Source organism: Hypanus sabinus, chromosome 19 (assembly GCF_030144855.1).
Source record: "Hypanus sabinus isolate sHypSab1 chromosome 19, sHypSab1.hap1, whole genome shotgun sequence".
NCBI classification, from domain to species: Eukaryota; Metazoa; Chordata; class Chondrichthyes; order Myliobatiformes; family Dasyatidae; genus Hypanus; species Hypanus sabinus.
In genome coordinates this window covers 51,151,957-51,174,023 of record NC_082724.1, presented here as the reverse complement: position 1 = coordinate 51,174,023, position 22,067 = coordinate 51,151,957, and the positions used below count along the sequence as shown (strand labels likewise).

General features: G+C 42.2%; 1 protein-coding gene across 4 annotated transcripts in view; it reads left to right on the top strand.

Annotated features, from left to right (window-relative positions):
- sema3h (sema domain, immunoglobulin domain (Ig), short basic domain, secreted, (semaphorin) 3H) overlaps nucleotides 1–22,067 on the top strand; it is a 211,066-nt gene that overhangs the window by 138,659 nt on the left and 50,340 nt on the right. For all 4 annotated transcript variants that reach the window (XM_059944399.1, XM_059944398.1, XM_059944396.1 and 1 more), the window contains 4 exons: nucleotides 14,504–14,623; nucleotides 15,833–15,978; nucleotides 17,442–17,556; nucleotides 20,034–20,103. In XM_059944399.1, coding sequence (XP_059800382.1) covers nucleotides 14,504–14,623; nucleotides 15,833–15,978; nucleotides 17,442–17,556; nucleotides 20,034–20,103 — 451 coding nt within the window. The remainder of the gene's footprint in view (nucleotides 1–14,503; nucleotides 14,624–15,832; nucleotides 15,979–17,441; nucleotides 17,557–20,033; nucleotides 20,104–22,067) is intronic.

The following is a 22,067-nucleotide window of genomic DNA, read 5'->3' as shown; positions in this document are numbered from 1 at the left end:
TTGCGGTCTCCAAGCAATGGTTTGGCCATGTCAATGTGGACCTTGTTGGCCCTTCTCCACACTCCTGCAGTTTCGTGTGCCTCCTTACCATGGTGGACCGTACCACCAGGTAGCCAGAGGTTGTCCCAATTGCATTAACAATGGCTGCAGACGTGGGTCAGGCATTCACCAACACCTGGGTTGTTCATTTTGGCATCTCATCTGATCATGGTCCTCAATTCATTTCCAACCTCTGGGCTGCAATGGGCTAGAACCTTGGCTTTAGGCTACATCTCACCACGGTGTATCATCCACAGTCCAATAGCCGATGTGAGCAGTTTCACCGGTCCTTAAAAGCTACTCTGAGGGCTTCTCTGACCAAAGGGTGTTGGCATGATCATTTCCTGTGAGTCCTCCTGGTGTTCAGAACTGCTCTAAAAGAGGACCTGCTGTCGACCGTGGCTAAGTTGGTTTCCGGGCAGCTGTTAGGAGTGCTAGATGATTTCATTCCTGATGCCACAACCACCTAGTCAGCCTATCAACAGTTTTCCACCCTTCTCAGTAAATTCAATTCCTTTTCACCTATTCCTACCTCCCATCATGGCGTAGAGCTCTCTAGGGTTCCTGTTGACCTAACTCTGCCTCATTTGTTTCTGTCTGCCATGACTCACACCAACATCCCCTTAGTACCCCTTATGACGGCCTGTTCTGCGTTTTGAAATGAGGATGGAAGACTTTTATCATAGATAAGAGGGATAAATCTGGATTTATTTTGGTAGATAGCCAAACTGGCCCGCCAAAATTTGGAGTATCCACTGCCGTGCCCCTAGCATCACAATGTGGCCATGAGCTTGTCATCGCGCCTCTGGACGAGGCAGAGGCACGTGGTGTTCCTCCACCCTTGGACATAGGACACGAGCTGGGTGGCTCGTCGGAGCTCTAGACAGGCTCACAATGCTGGTTTTAGTGAATTCTGGTACGCAGGGCCTGATTAGGGTGTACGTCATTCACAGCCACTGACACTGAGTTGGGATTTTTCTTTAAGAGGCTGGTCTGACGTGATGACATTGTTACATCAGGATTTTTAGCCGAATTTCTACACTAACTCCATATTCCTTAATTCATTTAAAGCTTAAAAGAACAGACGATACTGTCTTAAAAAAGTAGACAGTACTGTCAGGATGAAGACACACTCAGGTTGGAGGAACAACACCTTATATACCGGCTGGGTAGCCTCCAACCTGATGGCATGAACATTGACTTCTCTAACTTCTGTTAGTACCCCTCCTCCCCTTCTTAACCCATCCCTGACATATTTAGTTTTTTTGGCCCTCCCTTTTTATCTCTCTTTCTGCCCATCACTCTGCCTGTTCTCCATCTCCCTCTGGTGCGCCCCTCCCCCTTTCTTTCTTCCTAGGCCTCCCATTCCATGATCCTTCCCTTTCTCCAGCTCTGTATCCCTTTTGTCAATCTCCTTTCCGTCTCTCAGCTTCACCCCTCCCCCTCTGGTCTTCTCCTATCATTTCACATTTTCCCCTCCCCTTCCTACTTTCAAATCTCTTAATATCTTTCCTTTCAGTTAGTCCTGACGAAGGATCTCGGCCCAAAACGTCAGCAGTGCTTCTCCCTATAGATGCTGCCTGGCCTGCTGCATTCCACCAGCATTTTGTGTGTGTTGCTTTAACAAGCCTTCATTGCTCTTTCTGAGTGGACACTGTTCTGTGTCATCCAATTTCTCTTGGAGTCTTCCCTATCTCAGATGTTCCCCACCCCTCTTCCCTACTCAAAATGTAGTTGTTTTCAAACTCCTCCTGGTCTTAAAAAAAAATCCTTGACCTGAAACATTAACACTGTTTCTGGGTCCACTGATACTGCCTAATCTGTTTGGTATTTCTACCATTTTCTATATAAATAAATCCCACTTGTTGAGACAAAGTGAACTGTAGAGAGAAAGACTATAAGGTCATACAACATGGTAAAATGCTTTTCAGCTCAACGCGTCTGTACTGACCATCAAGCACCTACTTTTATACTAATCCTGCCTTAACCTATTTTATTCTCCCTCTCAACCCATGTTCTACCACATATCTACACACTGGTGGCAATTTGCAATAGCCATCTTTGGGATGTGGGAGAACAGCACGGTAGTGTAGTGGTTAGCACAACATTTTACAGTGGAGGCGACCCAGGTTCAATTCCTGCTGCTGCCTGTGAGGAGTTTGTACGTTCTCCCCATGAACGTGTGTGTTTCCTGCGGGTGTTCCAACTTCCTCCCACAATCCAGGTTAATTGGTCGTTGTAAATTGTCCCGTGATTAGGCAGGGATTAAATCGGGGAATTGCTGGGCATTATGGCATAAAGAGCCAGAAGCATCTATTCTGTGATGTATCTCAGTAAGATGAGAAACCGGAGCACAGGGAGAATGTGCAAACTCCAGTCAGAGAGCAGCCAACATCAGGAGTGACCCTAGGTTGCTGGATCTCAGAGGAACCAGCTCTATGAGCTTTGCCACCATTCCACAATTCTGTACAAATGTGCCACTAGAGTATGGAATGCCATCTTGACAATGGAGCCCCACAAAGTAGCAAGTGTGTGGTTTGCCTTCAGGCGAAACATTAGTTTATGGGATTTTTGATGTCATTGTATGTTAGTTATTTCAACTCACATCTTCCAGTTGTTTTAATTGAAACATTCTTTGCAATGAGCTGTTTCAGAAAGGAATGCTAGGTTATTGGCTGCGTTTCTCCCTCAAAGCCTGTAATTAAGGACTGGGATTTTGTTATGCCGCTGCTTTTGAAGTTGGCTGGTTTTAGCCATCCTGGAAAGGAATGCCCGCCGTGTTCAAAAGAGGAACTGAGTCAACCACAGGCTGAACAATACTTGCCACAGTGGGGGGGGGGGCACAATTTTGACTTCAGTGGGTTAGCAGAATGTCAGAAACTCCTATCCAGACATGAAAAGAACATTAGAAGAAAAGAAATAGAAGCAGGAGTAGGTCAAGTGGCCATTTCAGTCTGTTCTGTCATTCATTAAAATCATTGCAGAAATGAGATTAGACTCAAATGCATTTCCTACCTAACCCTCAGTAAATATTTAATGACTATCTATTCTTAAGAATTAAGTGTGCCTTGCGATACGAGCTTTAATATATTGTTCTATCAGCCTCTGTTATGAGTGTTTCTCATCAATAAAGATGTCTGGTTGGAAGCTTGTGACTTCTAACTGAACTTTAATATAGAGGAGGGTCTACAGTTGCTAAATGAGTGATGAATACTTACATATTTATTTGTATGTTTTGATGTGATGTAGAAAAAGGTCATTCAGCTTATTGAGTCTGTACCAGTCTGCAGGACAAGCCAGTGCCCCTACAAAATTACCCGTAACCTGCGCTTTCCACATTCCTATCAACTCTAGGGATAATTTACAGTGACCAGTTAACCCACATGGCTTTGGGATGTGGGAGGAAAATCTACACCGTATTAGTGAGGACGTGCAGGCTCCACACAGACAGTGTCGGAGCTCAGGATTGAACCCAGGACTCTGAGGTTATGAGGAAGCAGCTCTACAAGCTTCAACAGGGTTCTACCTGTCATGGGATGGGCGTTGCCGTGTAGGAAATAAGAAGGTTTTATTCAACTGCCAGTTTACCCGGATGTAGTGCTTTTCAGGCAGGTTGGTTGGTAGGTAGCGGAGGTGTTACATATATTGGTCATCTTGAAAGTTACAGGAAATCTCAGCCTCATCCTGTGCCTGAAATGACTGGAGAAGCTCTTGACATGAGGTGATAGCATTGATGCCCCCAGAGAGGGCAGAATGTGGCCATTCTCTCAAGAGAAAAGCAAAACAAATTGTATTTGGCATTGGAAATTTTTTTTTAAATGGTTGAGATTATTAACAGGGTTATCATTATTGAGGGGTTATTTTGAATGTGCGTCCTTATGTCAGGAAATGTTTGACCCAAAAGCAGAACTGTAGAGATGATTTAGCAGTAGACAATATTGTGCTAATAAGCTGCAAAATAAGAAGCCACAAGGGGTCACAGAACAGGAGAGAACAGATAGTTAACACAACCAGGCAACAGGGTAACTGAAGGCTAGGAGCAACTGGGTGAGGCTGGCTGGTTTCTATGAGTGACCAAGGATTGTGGGTGAGAGCTGGGTTTAAACAGGGGGCAGGTGCTGATTTAAAAATGAATGGTAGGTGACTTCTGTTAGCTGGGTGGAGACCGTGCAGGCCTGAAACCTTCGGGCAGGGATTCCTAGCCTGGGGTGCACAGACTGCTCGGTTATTGTTAAGGGTGTATGACATAAAAGGGTTGGGAGCTCCTACCTTAGGAGTAAAGTTGGGCATGTGTAACCAAAGACTGGACACAATCAAAGAAATAAATGATATATTCCCTGGGTACAGGAAAACCTACAGTGATTTGAAGATCGTTTTTAAATAAATTGCCTGAATGAAATGTTTGACATGTTGCTGAAAATGTGGCTGTTACGCAACCAGAATTATTTATTTGAGTTTCTCAACTGGCTAGAATAGGCAGAGTCTTGGCTAGAAGATGGCACTGATATTGGGCGTTAGAGAGCCAGCAAATGTCACTGAACTTTATTCCTTCCACAGGATCCTTCAGTCTTAGAATATAGGAAATAAAACAACACAGGCCCTTCAGCCCAAAATGACGCACTAATTATGCTAATGATACCTAATCCCGTTGTCCATATCCCTCCATTCTCCATTCTCTGCCTATTCATGATGATACCTGACAGTCTCTTAAATATCTATATCACATCTGTCTCTGCCTCCATACCTGCCAGCGCATTCATAGGCCCCTGCCACTCTCTGTATAAACAAACTTGTCCTGCACATCTCCTTTGAACTTTCCCCTTCCCACCTTAAATGCATGTCTTCTAGACTTCTCGATACTGGGATAAAAATACCAGATGTCTACTCTATCTATGCCTCTTATACTCTATCTGATCTTCTCTCATCCTCCAACACTCCAAGGAAAGCAACCCTAGTTTGTCAAATCTCTCATAGCACATGCCCTTTAATCCAACAGCTTCCTGGTAGACCTCTTCTGAACCTTCTCCAAATCTTCCACATCCTTCCTATGATGGGATGATCAGAACTGAATGCAATGTTCTGATGCATGACTCTTGATCTCAGTGCCTTGACTGTTAAAGACAAGCATGGTGTACACTTTCTTTCATCACCATATCAACTTGTGTTGCCAATTTTAGGGAGCTATGGCCTCGGAGCCCACGATCCCTTTGTAAATCAATGCTGTTAAGGGTCTTGCCCTTAATTATGTACTTTCTTCAGGCATGGTTAAAATTTTGTTGGGTGTTGCCAAAATATTTAGTCCTCTTCAAAATTCATAATTCATTTGTTCACGTTTCGGGATTGCTGACTAGGCCAGAACTTACTGCCTGTCCCCTGAGAGGGTGATGAGCCACGTTATTGAGCCTTTGCATTCCTTCTGGTGAAGGTACTCCTACAATGATACTGGATAGGAGTTCTAGGTCTGGTTTTCCCATGTGTCTGAAACCCTTGTCCTTTGTGATGGCAGAGGGTGTGGGTTTGGGAGATGTTATCAGAAAAGACTCGGAGAACAATTGCAATACATTTTGTATATCGAGTACACTACACCCATTGCCCGCCAGTGGTGTATCTATAAAAATAGGTTTGTTTTTTTTTATAGATGTCTTTAAGTCTATTTTGTCCTCATGTTAGAAAGTACACAAAAATTACTCAATTATCGTAACCACACCTCTACTGCATTGTAATGAACGGCATTAAACTGATTAAAAAGAACATTACTAAATGTGGAAACAGAAAGGAAACTAGCTGTGCTATTTGTAGGAACAAAAATATGTTGATAAAGTATGTTGGAATTTAATAATATTATGGGAGCTCATTTCTATCTTTGGATGACTGTAAGTCAAGTGTTTGTAACCAGGGATGGTCTGTAATGAATTTCAACATTTTCCAAGGCAGCATTTTAAAACTAACCAGTCTTTCTTGAATAATGATATTACATTTGAAGTTTTCGAATCCTGGGGATCTTCCAGAATCTAAAGAACTTCAGAAACTCACAACCATTGCATCCATTATATCTGCACCCATTTCATCTCAAGGATGCAGGTCATCAGGGCCAAAAGAATTTCCTACCCTGAACCAAAAGTTTGGCAGGAAGCAATAATTGGCATATTATAGGTCGTGGAAGTGGGTTAGGGCTTCTCATGGGGATTTGACAGGGTTAAGTGTTTAAGGCAGGGATGTCTAAGCTGTCTTCTGGAAGATCTATTTCTGCTCCTGCCCCTACAGAGGAGAGGAAATAATTTACCTTTATCACCCTCTCTTGGGACTTCGACCATTTTGGTTCAGTTGCAATGTCTTCCCCGACTAAATTAAATTAAAATTGTAGATGGATATGATTGAAATCTGATGAGCAGATGTGAAACATGCCAGGGTCTTTGACCGCTTTGGTTCAATTGCAATATTTACCCTGATTAAATTAAATTAAAGTGGTAGATGGATATGATTGAAATCTGATGAGCAGATGTGATACATGAGTCCATCAGCTTTGGGCAGATGTTTATTCTGTAAGTTAAGCTAATGTTGCAATATGTCAACATTCTGTTGGTTTGCTGGTGGCCAAATAATTGCACTAATACTTAGCAATTTTACCTCAGGTATTCCAAGCTGTGTGCTTATAAATGTGTTATTTTCTGCATGTGTTGGGATGTTTGTGTGTGTCTGTACACTGCCACATCACCCATACATATCCAGGACCCAATGTTAGTAAGGTTACAATTAAAATCCTCTTTCAATGGAATTGATTTGAGGCTAATGTTGGGCTTCAGGAATTGCATCTGTTTCCATTTGTTTCAGGGATAAAAGAGTCTCTGATACACATGCATACTCTGAAGGCTACACACCGTGTTTGAATTGTAAAGAATTTGTGTCATCTAATGTTGACAGGTCTGAGACAAGATCTAAAAGAGAGAGCCTGCACATTAAGGCTGATGAATAGTGCACTGTCCTGCTTAGACAGCCAGGATGATCTGGTTGCCTGGCATGCATTTGAAACTTTAATAAATCATAGCATACACAGCCAGTCAGGAGCAGGTTACAGTTTATTTATATGCATAATAAATCAAGTTGACTGTAGGTTGCTCTATGATACTTAAACAGATGATACATATATTATTCCTGCAAAGAATTGTTTTTCTATGCCCGACACAAACACCTCAGGAATATATTACATTAGTTGTCTTACTTTCATTCTAAACAGTATTTATAAAAGACAATTTCCAATTTACCTCTCAAAGTAACAACAGATTTAAGGAATTCCTCATGCCTCTTAGCCAGGCAAAATCTAACCTGACGTTAATTTCAGTCATAATAACTCACAGAATTTATTAAGTCAGCAATCACTTCTGAAGCCATTAACTCTCTGCTGAGTATAACTAGTTCTAGGTCATTTTTCATGAGTGTGTTGTTAGTGAGAGTTGGGAGGTGGTTTCATCATAGGAGTTTCACAGTCATTCCCAATAGTCATCTCTATGTAGTTCCTTCAGTAATATCTAGATAACGATCAAGAGTTGGAATCTTAGACAAATCTGTTCCTCCTTACCCAAGGCCTGTGACTCTAATTGGTAGCTCCTTACAAAGTTAACTGCATGGAGTGTGGATTATTCCTGCCCTGCCTGTGTGGTTTGGCCACACACTGGATAAACTTAAACTTTGATGTGCTCTTGGTATTTGAACCCAATGATTAGTGATGTGTCTTGTTAAATTCATTTCATAAATTTGTAAACCTTAGTTTGCACACCACAAAATCTTTGAAGTAAATCCTTTAAAATCCTTTCCTTAAAACTTAGATTTCTGACAACCTGAATGATCACAGTTGTTTGTCCCTGTACTTTACGAATCATTATATTCTTGAGGGACCCATTCTGACCAACCTTGCCTTCCTTCCTTTTGCACTGAGAGAAACATTTTATCTCTTGGATCACTTGACACAACAGGTAAACAGAGATCTAATTTTACAGTCGACTCTATAGTGTCAGCCTGAAAACCTAAACAGAGGTAGAAGCTTGTGGAGATTCCACTAGCCTGGGGACTGCAGTTGCTGGAACAACTGAGTGTGGGGAACAGCAATGTGGGAAGAAATGAATTGTCAGTATTTTTGTGTCAAAACCCTACATTAGGATATTTCCATCAACCTCACTGAATTCAAGTTGGTTGCTTGCTCCATTTCTCTTACGAGTATTAAGCATGGGTATAGGAGTGTGCATGCTCAATACTCTTTGGTGTCTCCTGCATGATGAATGGACCAATGCCTCAATATAAATTTTTTTTCAACTTCAAGTCATCTCATCATTTAATCTCCTCCAATTCCAAGATCTTCTGCAGTCTTTTCTCTACATATCTGAACCACTTCTACGTCCCCAATCTGCCGTGTCTTTATAGCCCTGAGCTCTGGAATTCATCCCCAGCTCTTATTTTTCCTTAGGCCAGTCTTTTCAGTTCACCAACTGAGCTTTGATTAGTTTGGTTCAGTGGAAACATTTGTTTCTGGTTCCCTGCATATGTAGTAATTTAGAATATTTTAATATGTCAAAAACAGTAAAGAAATGCAAGTTGTGATTGTTGAAGCTGATTAAAATTGATCACCTCAACGCTGAACTGATTCCACAACCTATGGACTCACTTTAAGGGGCTTTGCAACTCATGTTCTTAATTGTTATTTATTTACTATTATTATTATTTCTTTTTTTGTATATCCACGGTTTGCCTCCTTTTTCCCATTGGTTATTTGTCTGCATTTGTGTATAGTTTTTAATTGATTCTATTGTGTCTACTCTGAGTGTTCACAAGAAAATGAATATGTGACACATACATACTTTGATAATAAATTTACTTCTGAACTTTGAAAGTTCATCATCTAGCAGCACTGAAGGAAGCTATTTTTCTCAGAGCCCACACTAGCAGGGAGCAGCCCTGTCAGTCCTGGTTTCTGTCTCTGTTTCTCTGCATATTTACAGAATGGCCTAATTCTGCTTCTATGTCTTATGGTCTTACCATTAAGCTGGATATGTAGATGGTGCCTGGGTATGTCCATGTTCAGAGGCCAATCTGTATGTCAGCTCTGAAGCACACGAGAGAAATGGGCCTTACAATTACAACCAAAGTCTTCTATCAACTTGCCCATGCATAGAGTTAACCCTGACAACAAAGGTCAATGCTCAGACCCCAGGAATGCAGGTAAATTTGGCATTTCACAGGAGGGCAGACACTGTTCTGAGGGACAGGCTGTGTTGTCCTCATTCCTGAAACCAACATTTTACTGCAAACCCTGCCACCACAGAAGTTTTCCAGAGGTCAAAGAAAACACCTCAAGGATGTCCTCAAACCTCCCCCCTCCCCATGCCACACCCCAGAAGCACCATCTTTGTCAGCTCATTGGAACCTCTGTTCCATGACTGCATGCAATGGAGAAAGTGAATCAAAGAATTACTGAAAATCTCATCTTTTAGATCGGAGCAGAAGGCATTCAAGCAAAAAAGATATTTGGTGGGCCATTGAACCTCCCAAGATATCTATATGCCCACAGCATCAGTTATCATCTGTCCTGGGGAAGAGCCTGAAGATCTCATATTGGCTCCATCAGCCATCTCAAACTACAGAAAGGAGTCAAGCCATCCTCAATGCCAAGGAACTCCTACAAAGGTTTATTGGTTTATTTATTGGTTTATTAGTTTATTATTTCCAAATGTACCAAGGTATGGTGAAAAGCTGGTCTTGCTTACTGTTCATACAAATCAAATCATTACATATCATTGGCCTAGAATGAGGTGAAAAAAACAACAATGCAAAATTGAGTTTAAAAGCTATTGAAAGAGTGTGTGCAGGCAAATGATTAAGTGCAAGATCGTAACAAGGTAGATTGTGAGGCCAGGACTCCATCTTATTAAGTGGGAGACCTGTTCAAGAGTGATAACAGTGAGATAGAAGCTGTACCCGAGCGTGGTGATAGATGCTTTCAGGCTTTTGTATCTTCTGCCCGATGAGAATGTCCAAGGTGGGTGGGATCTGTGATTATGCTGCCTGATTTAGTGAGGCAGTGAGAAGAATGGACAGAGTCCATAATGAACGTTGCCTCCTCTGATGTACCGAGCTGTGTCCACAACTCTGCTGTTTCTGGTGTGCAGATCAGTTGCTCTATTAAGCCATTTTGCATCCAGACAGAATGTTTTCTATGATGCATTGATAAAAATTTATAAGAGTCGACGGGGACATGCCAAATTCCTTCAGAATCCTAAGGAAGTAGAAGCAAAGGTGAGCTTTTTTTGGTCATGATATCAGCAAAGTGAACATTAGAAGGATCTATTTGATCCAACTTTGTCTGTCTTCATTAAAGTTAGTGTAGCACCTCCAACATTTCCACTTAGACCTGCTCAGTACAACCTCAGGTTGAGTTTATTGTCATGTACACAAGTAACCTGAGGTACAGGTACAGCAAACAACTTGCTTGCAGCAGTACCTGGGTTCAACCTTTTCTAAGTAACACACACAAAGTGATGGAAGAACTCAGCAGGTCAGGCAGCATCTACGGAGAGGAATGAAGATTCAACATTTCAGGCTGAACCCTTCATCAGGACTAGAGGGGAAGATGCCAGAAAAAGTAGACTGGGGAGGGGGGAAGGGGAATGAGTACAAGCTGGAAGGTGATAGGTGAAACCAGGCAAGGGGGGAAGGTATGTGGCTGGGGGAGGGAGGATGAAGTGCGAATGTTGGAGATGATAGCTGGAAAAGGTGAAGAGCTGAAGAAGGAGGAATCTGATAGGAGAGGAGAATAGACCGTGGGAGAAGGGGCACCAGAGAGTGGGGGGTTGGTGATTGGCAGGTAAGGAGAAGAAAAGGGGTAAGGGGGAGCCAGAATGGTGAATAAAAATGGAAAGAGGGGGGAGGGGAGAAATTACTACAAGTTGGAGGTCAGGTAGCATTTATGGAGAGGAATAAAGAGTCAACATTTCAGGCAACGTTTCACTTCATATGGAAGGGTTTCAACTTTCTTCAACCTTTTCTTATCACTAACCCAAACTCCCCTGATGATTGGATACAGAAACTCCATTGTGCTATTTTTAATACATGCTTTTACAGTATGTACTCACTGGCTATTTATATCTGAGTACTTCAACCAAATCATCAACCCGATGAGCTTAACCAGGTTAATAATTGGTCTGAATTATCACAGACAAAACTTCACTTTTTACAAGGGCTTTGAATAGAGATCTCAAATGCACCTTCACACCCCTCACCCCTCACTGGCGGTGCAAGGAAGGGCAAGAGGAAGAGGTAGCAGTTAGTGTGAGGCTTTACAGTGCCAGCTATAAGATCTGGGTTCAGTTCCTACCGCTGTCTGTAAGGAGTTTGTAAGAGATTCAAGGTTTTTTAATGTCATTTCCCCCACAAAAAAACAGTAAGATAAAGAACACAAATAATATTCAAAACACAATAAATATAAATACATAAGATAGTTTATATGCATAGATTGTCCATTAAGTGTGTATGTGTTTAAAACTATGCTAGGCACAGGAGTGTCTGTACATAAGGTGACTGACAGGAAATGATAAGGTAGCGGTGGTTGGGGATGTGGTGGAGTGGGTTAGTGGGTAGAAGTGCTGATTGGCTTTCATGCTTGGAGAAAGTAACTGTTTTTTGGATCTGATAGTCCTGGTGTGGATGTTGCATAGCCTCCTCCCTGAGGGGAGTGAGACCAACAGTCTGTGAGCAGAGTGGGTGGGATCCTTAGTGATGTTACTGGCTCTTTTCTGGTACCTTTCTGTATATATGTCCTTGACGGCAGATAGGCTGGAGCCCATGATGGCTGTTTTGACTACCTGTTGCAGAGCCTTTTTGCTTGTCACAGTGCACTTTCCGTACCGTGCATGATGCAGCTTGTTAGGATGCTCTCTGCTGTGCCTCAGTAGGATGATATGAGCATAGATGTGCATAATCCAGCTGTATTCAGAAAGTAGTGGCATTAATGAGCCTCCTTGACAATGAAGGAGAGTTCTGGGACCATGAGAGTTTGTGAATGATGTTCACTCCCAAGAGTTTGAAACTGCTCACAGTTTCTGTGGCTGTGCCGCTGATGTAAAAAAGGATGTGAGTACTGTGGGTTTTCCTGAAGTTGATAACCACCTCCTTTGTCTTGAGGACATTGAGGAAGAGGTTATATGGCTGGCACCAGACCTCAAGCTCTTCCACCTCCTCTCTGTAAGCCACCTCATCGTGGTTGGTGCTGAGCCCCACCACTGTTGTGTCATCGGTGAATCTGCCAACGTGATTACTCGGGTGCTTGGCTGTGCAGCCACGTGTGAGCAGGGTGTACAGCAGTGGGCTCGGCACACAGCCCCAGGGGGCACCCGTGTTGAGGGTGATGGGGAGGGAGGTGCAGTTGTGCATCCTGACTATCTGATACTTAGGAAGTCCAGCACCCAGTTGCACGTGGTCCCTGTGACCACATGGATGTTCTCTGAGGTACTCTGATTTCCTCCCACATTCCAAAGGTATATGGGTTAGGGTTAGTGAGGTGTGGGCTTGCTGTTGGTGCCAGAAGCGTGGGGACACCAGAGGGTTACTCTGCACAACCCTTGTTGATTTGATCTGACACGTATTTCACTGTATGTTTTGATGAACATGTGTCAAATAAAGCTAATCTTTCAAATCTTTAATATTAATATTTGCTACAGACAGCTCTCTTAGTGCAAATGTCAGGTATCTCAATCCTTGAAATAGATCAGCTGGTTGAGTGGTGTCACAACAACAATCTTGCACTCAATGTCGGTAAGACCAAGCAATTGAATGTGAACTTCAGAAGGGGAAGGTCAGGTTACCACACACCAGTCCTCATCAAGGAGTCAGCAGTGGAAAGGGTGAGCAGCTTTAGGTTCCTGTGTGTCAACATCTTAGAAGATCTCTTCTGAGCCCAAAATAGTGATGCAGTCATGATGAGGGCACGCTGTGGCTGTACTTTATTACGAGTTTGAGGAGATCTGGGATGTCACCAAAGACTCTAGCAAATTTCTATAGATGTTCTGATTGGTTGTATCACTGCCTGGAATGAAGGTGCCAATGCTCAGGAACACAAGTAGCTGCAGAGGTTTGTACCATCATTGGCACAGGTCTGCCCATCATCGATGATGTCTTCAAAAGTTAGTGTGCCAAGAAGGTGGCATCCAATATTAAGGAGCCTCACCAATGGGGACATCCTCTTTTCTTTACTACCATCAGGGAGGAAGTGCAGGAATCTGAAGATGCACGCTTAATATTTTAAGAACAGATTTTTCCCCTCTTGCATCGGATTTCTGAGCATTCCATGAATACTACCTCACTTTTCCTCTATTGTATTATGTGAACTTTATACCTTGCACTGACTGCACTACTGCCGCAGAACAACATTCTACCTGACATGCTGCTTTTCAGTGAAATAAAAGTAATTCTGATCCTGAATTTAAATGGCACCTTGTACTTACTCTTTGTCCTTCTATATATGTCTGAAAAGATCAATAATTTTTAACAATTGTTCTGTCAGCAAAGATTGCAGCAAGTTTGTCAACAGCAGCTACATTTAGACAGTGCCAAACAGGCGGGGTACAGGAGGGTATAGTCCTAATATGGGCAGATAGGATGGCAGTAGATGGGCAGAATATTCAGTATGACATGATGGACTGACAGGTTCATTGCTGTGCTGTCCCATGCCATAACTCTCTGATACTAGGAAGAAACAATCGCAGAATTTGATCTTTGAGATGTAAAACAAAAAACACTGTCTTAGGCATGAACAGAACTGCACTACTTTTCATAAATTGTGTTGCGAGGTTTTTACATATAAGTGAATACACAATGACGTCAATTTGAACTCTCATCTGACAGTGCTGTGCTCAGTCGGTACAGTACAGGTGTCATCCTGAAACCTTGATCCATATTGATTCAACGGCAAGAGTACTGCCAGTAACATTTGACCCAATACCCAGAGAGTGGCCAAGCTACCTCTCGCCAAGTTCCACTGGCAATGAACTTGACCATAGTGGAGGATGACTTGGGCAAAGGTAAGGGGAATATGGTGCGCTTAAATTATCACTACTGATGAACTGTGCCCAAGGCTACTTATTACTCATGAACAAAAAAAAATTTTGCAAACACTGAAAAGGTCAGGAATCACAGTGAAAGCAAAGCAGACTCAATATTTTAGATCAATAACTTCATCATTGCCAAGTTATTCCAAATTTTGAACAATTGTGCTTTTTCATTTTCATTTTGATTACTTATATCTCACTACTCTGTTGTATATTTAGATTGGTTCTATGAACGTGCACTCAATGGATCGGACAGTTCAAAAGTCCAGCGTTGTTATTTGACATTTTTTTATTAGCTCAGCAGAGCAAGTGGTTACTCTAACTTATCGTGTTGCTTTAATAAGCTAATTGTTGTATCTTGGTTGCACTTACAGGGGGAGAGTTGTATGCTGGGATCTCCTCTGATTTCATGAGTCGGGACACGGCTTTCTTCCGGAGCCTGGGGCATCGCCGTGTGATCCGCACTGAGCAGTACGATCCTACATGGCTCCAGGGTGAGCAATCTGCCTTTCCCAATTTCAGAGTTTTCCCTCTGAACCCTGTGTGCAGTATTCTCAAGACAAATTTCAAGACAGGGACTGGGTAAATAAAAGAAAGGGTTATGAGTGATTAGGACTATGTTGCTGGCTTTTACACTGAAGGCCCTTTCTCCCATTCCGTGATTCAACAGCTTTCACTTGAGAGACGAGTGTAAGCACATTCCTATTGCAGTGGTTGCCATGTCTCTCAGCAAAACTAATCAGAGATTCATAGAATAATGCAGCATGGAAGCATCCCAACTCATCCATGCTGACCAAGTTGCCTGCCTGAGAGAGTTCTATTTACCTACGTTTGGCCCATTTTCTTTTACTTATCATCCAAATATCCTTAAACATTGGAATTGTCCCACTCATCCACTTCCTCTACAACCACCAGCCTCTGTGTGGAACATGTTGCCCCTTGGGACCCTTTTAAATTAAGAAACCCCAGCCCTGGGATAAAGACCACTTCTATTCACCCCTCTTGATTTTAGGTCACCCCCTCAGACCCTACACCTAGAGAAAAAATGCCCTCGCTGATCAGGTCACTGATTCGGATTCATTTATTTATCACACGTACGTCGAAACAGATGATGAAATGTGTTACTTGCGTTAACCAACAGCACAACCTAAAGATGTGTGGTGGCAAGAGTCAACACACATTTTGGCGCCAATATCACGCCCACCACGTTCAGCAGAACAACAAGTAATAACACCAGGACAACGGCAGCAAAACGGGACCTTTTTCCTCCCACTCTTCTTAGCCCTCCAGACCTGATAATGTCCTCGTGAATCTACTCTGCACTCTTGCCACCCTATCTGCTAAAGCTGGGTGACCAGATCTGTGTACAATCTCAGACTAAGTTTGCCTGTGCCTGGAAATTCAATCTCGGTCAGCAGTGCTGTAGAGCAGTAGCTGCCTGCTTCATTCTACCTCTGAAAATTGGTTCCATTGATTCTCTTTGCTTTAATTAAATAAACCACTATAAGGTATTGAACCATTGAAGTGTTAGTTCTGTGGCTGGTAGAGATGGAGTCGATTCAGCCATGGTTTTGCCTGCACTTACTGATCAAGCTGATTATCGCATCGATTGCACAGTTGTACTCATGGGGAGAGCCAAACCTCAGGCTGATCCCCCACTCTTCTCTAACTGCATTGACTAAGTTCGCCCTGTTTCCCTTCAGATCCCAAGTTTGTGAAGGTCCATGCCATCGCCGAGAGCAACAACGAAGAGGATGACAAAGTGTATTTATTTTTCACCGAGCGTGCTCAGGAGGTGGACGGTGGCAACGGGAAGGTGGTCTACTCACGAGTGGCTCGGGTTTGCAAGGTACGAAGAGTAGCTGGGAAAGGTGGTGAGTCACAGAGTCTGCACAGGGATACATGGATTGAGTCACACTTCCGCAGCACATTTTTTAACAACACACCTAACTTTACAATGAATTCCGCTGTCTCTGAGGTTTGAGGGGATTTTGAGCCACCCTATAAGCATCTAGACAAGCACCAAGGCATTGAAGGAGATGGAACAAGTGCAGATAGTGGGACTTCTTTAGGTAAACACAGTGGTCAGAATGGACATGATGGGTGAGAGGCCCTGTTTCTGAGCTGGGTAACTCAGTTACATTTCTTACATGGCAGGTCTAATATCAAGTTTGTAATGATTTATAAAAGCTAAAAATGAATTTAGGATACAGGCTTCGTCTTCTTAGCCTGTCACCCCTACTGGTAGGGGTGATGCGTAGGCAGCACACAGCAGCTGACCAGAAACCTATGTCCTGGGCCAGACTTTAAAGTTGTTCCCAGGTGTAGTCCATCTTCAAAAATCCTTCCTCTCCTGGCGATGAGGTCTTTGGAGCTTCTTTTGGCGTTTCTGTAGCACTAGGTTTTTACAGGGTGGGGTTGCTGGCCCCATGCCCAACTCCCTTTCACAGCTGGGCTCAGGATCGCCTATGACGGAGTCTAATAGGCAATGAATAGAGCGTAAGTATCTGTAATATTAGACATAAAGGACCCCTGTATCTGAAACCCCTTCTTCTTGCCCTCATGAATGTTCTCCTAATTTATAATTGACTCATTTCTTCAGTGAAATCATTTTTACAGCTTCTCCGGCTAATCCCAGTTCCAGCCCGCTAGCATCATATCCTGAAATTACCCTTTGTTTCACTGAATATTTTCACACTTAAGACTGCTATATTGCTGAGCGTTTAAATATACTTCTCAGATGCCCAGTTCATAACACAATCCGTTCTGACGAAGGGTCTCGGCCCAAAACGTCACAGTGCTTATAACCGTATAACATATAACAATTACAGCACGGAAACAGGCCATCCCGGCCCTTCTAGTCCATGCTGACGCTTACTCTCACCTAGTCCCACTGGCCCGCACTCAGCTCATAACCCTCCATTCTTTTCCTATCCTTATACCTATCCAATTTTACTTTAAATGACAATACCGAACCTGTCTCTACCACTGCTATTGGAAGCTCATTCCACACAGCTACCACTCTCTGAGTAAAGAAATTCCCCCTCGTGTTACCCTTAAACTTTTGCCCCCTAACTCTCAAATCATGTCCTCTTGTTTGAATCTCCCCTACTCTCAATGGAAAAGGAGGGGAGTAGGGCTTCTTCCTGTCGATGCTGCCTGGCCTGCTGCGTTCCACCAGCATTTTGTGTGTGTTGCTTCAGCACAAGCTTAGTTGATGGATGACCACTCTGAGGTCAAGCAGAATAATTTGGGTGCAAGCTGATGTTCACAGGTGGTTCTCAGCTGATCGAACTCTTTTGTCTTCTCCAGAATGACATCGGTGGTCAACGCAGTCTGGTTAACAAATGGAGTACCTTCCTAAAGGCAAGGCTTATCTGCTCCATTCCAAGTTCTGAGGGAATTCAAACTCACTTTGATGAACTACGTGAGTATTGCACAATGTAAAAGGCTAATCGGACACCGAAAGGAGCACATTTGGAAAGTGAAAAGAGATATTATGTGCAAATATATAACAGTAATTCTTTGTTATGTTTTGCCTTACTCATAAGCTGGGTTGTAGCCATCCCATTGGCATCATTAAATGAAGGATGCTGTATTTCCATGTTGACTCCAGGATTGTATATAGGGAATTACACAGTGTTTAATTTGTAATTAATTGGATATTAGAGTGCATTACCAAAAGCTTTTTCAGAGTGACATGTATGAAAAGCACAAGTTGCAGTAGGTGTAAGCTGCTGAGGAGTGGTACAGTAGCATAATGCTAATACAGTCCCAACGACCTGGGTTCAATTCCCAGCACAGTCTGTAAAGAGTTTGTACATTCTCCCCATAACTCCTGGGTTCTCCAGTTTCCTCCCACAGTCCAAAGACGTACAGGTTAGTAGGCTAATTGGTCACTTGGATGTAATTGGGTGTTACAGGCTCGTTGGACGGAAGGACCTGTAGCTATGCTTTATCTCAAATAAATAAACAAACATTCAACAAGATCAACAAATTGTGTCTTCAAAGACAAAACTGGGTTTAGAGATACATTTGCAAAGATTAGGATTAAGGCAGAGAACCACTGCCGGTGGTGAGGAAACTGTTTTGGATACGCACTAATCACAAACTTCCAGAAATACTAAGTTCTAAAAAATGATAGACTAGTGGTGGTTTCAGAAATAGAGATATAAAGATACCCAACGGCACCTCGGATAAAAAGAAAATTTGTACAAGGTTTTTCTTGTACAAAATGTGGTTTTTCTCCCCACAGTCTGTGGTAAACATCATTATCTGCAGGTTTTTAACACAATGAGGGCTATTCAGCATCTCAACTTTCAAAATGCAAATCAGTTCTGTGTCATTCAAGCTGGTGCTGTCCTGGTTGTTAATTAGCAGTCTTTGTTAGTATAAGTCTATAGAGATTTCTGCCCATGGTTGATAATATGTTCAGTGATCCAGTGAAAGTTTGTGTCTGCATACCTCACACCTCCACTCTGATAAAAAACATACGGGTATAAGTGAGAGGAAGATAGAACTCCTGCAATACTCGGTGTACTTCACCTATTGTTTTTAAATACATGTGCTCCTGATGATGCACATTCCTTCCTAACTCTAGCAGTGCTGGAGAAGTGTTTTAATGCAGTGACCAGCTAAAATGGCCACAGTTGCTCCCGTAAATTCCCGTCAATCGCAATCTCTCATTTATCTCCCTCTTTCACTGGCCTATCGAGTCTTCCTGATTCTCCTGCCTACAAACAGCATTAAAGGGACAACTTACAATGGCCCTTCAGGTAGACAATTCATCAAAAGTCCATTGACTTCCTGGGAGGAGTGTTGAGACAGATGTCAATTCAAGACCAATAATATCTTTTATAATCAATTTGTTCAGATCAGTGACACTGTCAGTGTCTATTGCCCATTCCTAATGGTCCCAGAGCTGAGAACGAAGTGGAGAGTCAACCACATGGAGTTATATACATTCTAGACTGGGTCGGGATGGCTTATTTCATTCTGTGAAGGATATTAATCACCTAAATAGGGTTTTGTAACCATCCAGTGGGATTCTGGCTTTTTGTTATAAAACTAAAGATTTTATTATTTATTAAGTTTAAAATTCCCAACTGCCATAATGGGATTTGAACATATGTTTTTGGATCAATCATTCAGATCCCTGGCTGGGAGACCATTATCAGTGAATGCATAATCGGGAGTGCAGTGTGAAGGAGTGATATGCTATCAGAAGTGTCATCTTATATTTGAGATTGTTAAATGAAATGGTGTAGATGTGTGTCAAAGATCACGTGGCAATTTCTGGTGAAAAGCCATTAGGCCTTCTAGTTTTCCAGTCAACATTTGTGGTGCTCCCCCAGCACCCCATGTCCCAAACAGAAAACACTTTATTTTCCTCATTGTGTTCTTCCTTGTATAATTTATATTTTTCTTGGCATGAAACTCCCTGTCATGCATGGTGATGGAGACAGATACTGCCCCTAAGGGGCATTTAAAAAAGCTCTTAGACAGCCACATAGATAATAGAAAAATGAAGGGTTATTTAGGAGGGAAGAGTTAGATAGATCTTAGAGAAGATTAAAAGGTCGGCACAATATCATGGACCAAGGGGTTTGTACCGTGCTGTAATGTTCGATGTAACTGTTACGATTTTTATACTATGTATCTGTGATTCTATTGCAGATCAGTTTTTCGTTGCACCTCTGCATACAGTATATGTTCTTGTATATATGACAAGCTGACCATGTTTGCAGGACTATGCAATGAAAATATAACCATTTAATTTGCCAACTTTTTAAACGAGTAGTCAATTTCTTTCAACGGGACTCAAAGCATTGACAGCCTTCAGTCACCAGCCTCAATGCCAAGATTTCTTCTCATTGGTGCCAATACTCTCTGTTTTCTCTGCAGAGGATGTCTTTATTCTTCATGGGAAAGATAAAAAGAATCCATTGATCTATGGAGTTTTCACAACATCCAGGTGAGTGACTTGTTCAAAGAGAAAGTTAGATGGTGGGTGATTTGACCGAAGCTCTGTTGAGAATGAAGCAAGACCATGCCAGTATTGTAATGAAAGCTAGGTTCTATTTAGTATGTTGTAATCAGCTTTTGTCATCTAAAGCTGTGATTGTAACTGGCTCTAATACTTGCTCTAGCAACTTGTTCCATATATCCACCATGCTTGGTGCAAAAACACGTTCCCAGATCCCCTTTAAATCTTTCCCTTCTCACCGTGAGCCTATGCCCTTGAGTTTTAGACTCCAGTGCAAAATGCAACACTGAAGAGACAAGAATGGAAAAACTGAGAGAGGTTGTGTAAAGAGCAAGACATTCCTTGATGCCACCTTTTTACAAATTTACTTCCACTAATTCCAAAAATCCTCTGCCTGTCCATTTCCTTCACCTCAGGAATAGTATGGTAATGTCATCATGGCTTAGAATCCTTCCCTAAATCCTTCCCCTCTTCTATAAACATCTTTTCCTTAAAACCCAAACCTTTGTGCCTAATAACACATCAGAAAAAGCTATAACAATGTCAGTTTGACATCAAGTGCACTAGCGTGAGGCATCTTCAACCATTTTATCTGTTAAAGTCACAGTATGAATCGAAAATTATACAGTCCTGATGAAGGATCTAAGCCTGAAACATCAACTGTTTATTCTTCTCCATAGATGCTCCCTGACCTGCTGAGTTCCTCAGCCTTTTGAGTGTTACAAATGGAAATTGTTGTCTAGGGATGCCTCTGATCATAAGATGGGGTTTGACTGTAATAAAGACCAAACACTAATGTATTGATTCTGACCTCTTTGACTGTTGGCACCATTGATGGTTTTATGCAAGAAGGCGGCATCATCAAGCTAGAAGCCAAAGTTTACAGATAGCAAAGCAACCAGAAATACCACCTAACATTTAACCTTGCTTAAGATAAATAAAGCTGCACAAAGAACCTGCCGTCTCAGTGAGGTCAATGTTGACTCCTGGCAGGCAGCAGGCAGTTCAGAACTACAAAGTATCTCTTCAAAAGGTTGCAATGTGGTGATAAGGAACGTGCTTATCTCAGAAAGTGGAGAGGGAGCAAGGCCCTTGATCTTGACTCGTTTTGTGAGAGTTGTTAGTGAGCAGGTTTTGAAACTGTAAATTTTCAATGTCCACTCGTGAATATCTGAATAAAGCACAATGTACAGTCTTGGCTACATACATTCCTGACTTTGCTTGGATAATTAAGTATGCTTTAAAACAATCTGCAATTTCAAGTTTGCATTTTAACATCTGCCAACAATCATAGATGTTGATTTATTAAATGTTTCACTGCAATGAAATAAGGACATACATGTCACTTTATTTTTGTTTCATTTCTAAAATGACTGCTTTCATTCCTCAATAAAAGAATGAGTTATTTTTAAGATTGCTGTTGCTATAACAGGATTTCCAGATAAGTTGCTCTTATTGAGGGGAGGCTGTCTTGCGGGTAACACAGCCAGAATGCTAGCACACTGCCTCTTTGATTGAACACAGTAACACACTACACTTACGTATCCAGGCTATCACACAGAACACAATATGTGGAAGCCAGGCATCTATGTTATAGGTAGTGTGTGGGCAGTGAATGAACTCACAGTCAAGTCAACTAGAGCCTGGGAATAAGGAGAAGGATCAAGAAACAACTTTAATTCGCCATATGCATTTACACGTCTTAGGTACTTGCTGTGGTGTGTTGGCCAGGGCACAACACGCAACATTAAACAACATCAAGAAATTATAAAGAATTGGAGGAACTCAGCAGATTAGTCAGCATATATGAGGAGAATAGACATGGGATGTTTTAAGCTGAGACCCTTCATCAGTATTGAAGGAGTCCTTCAGAGACCCTTCAGGAATCCTGATGAAAGATCTCTACCCAAAACGTCAACTGTTTATTGCTCTCCATAGATGTTGCCTGAACT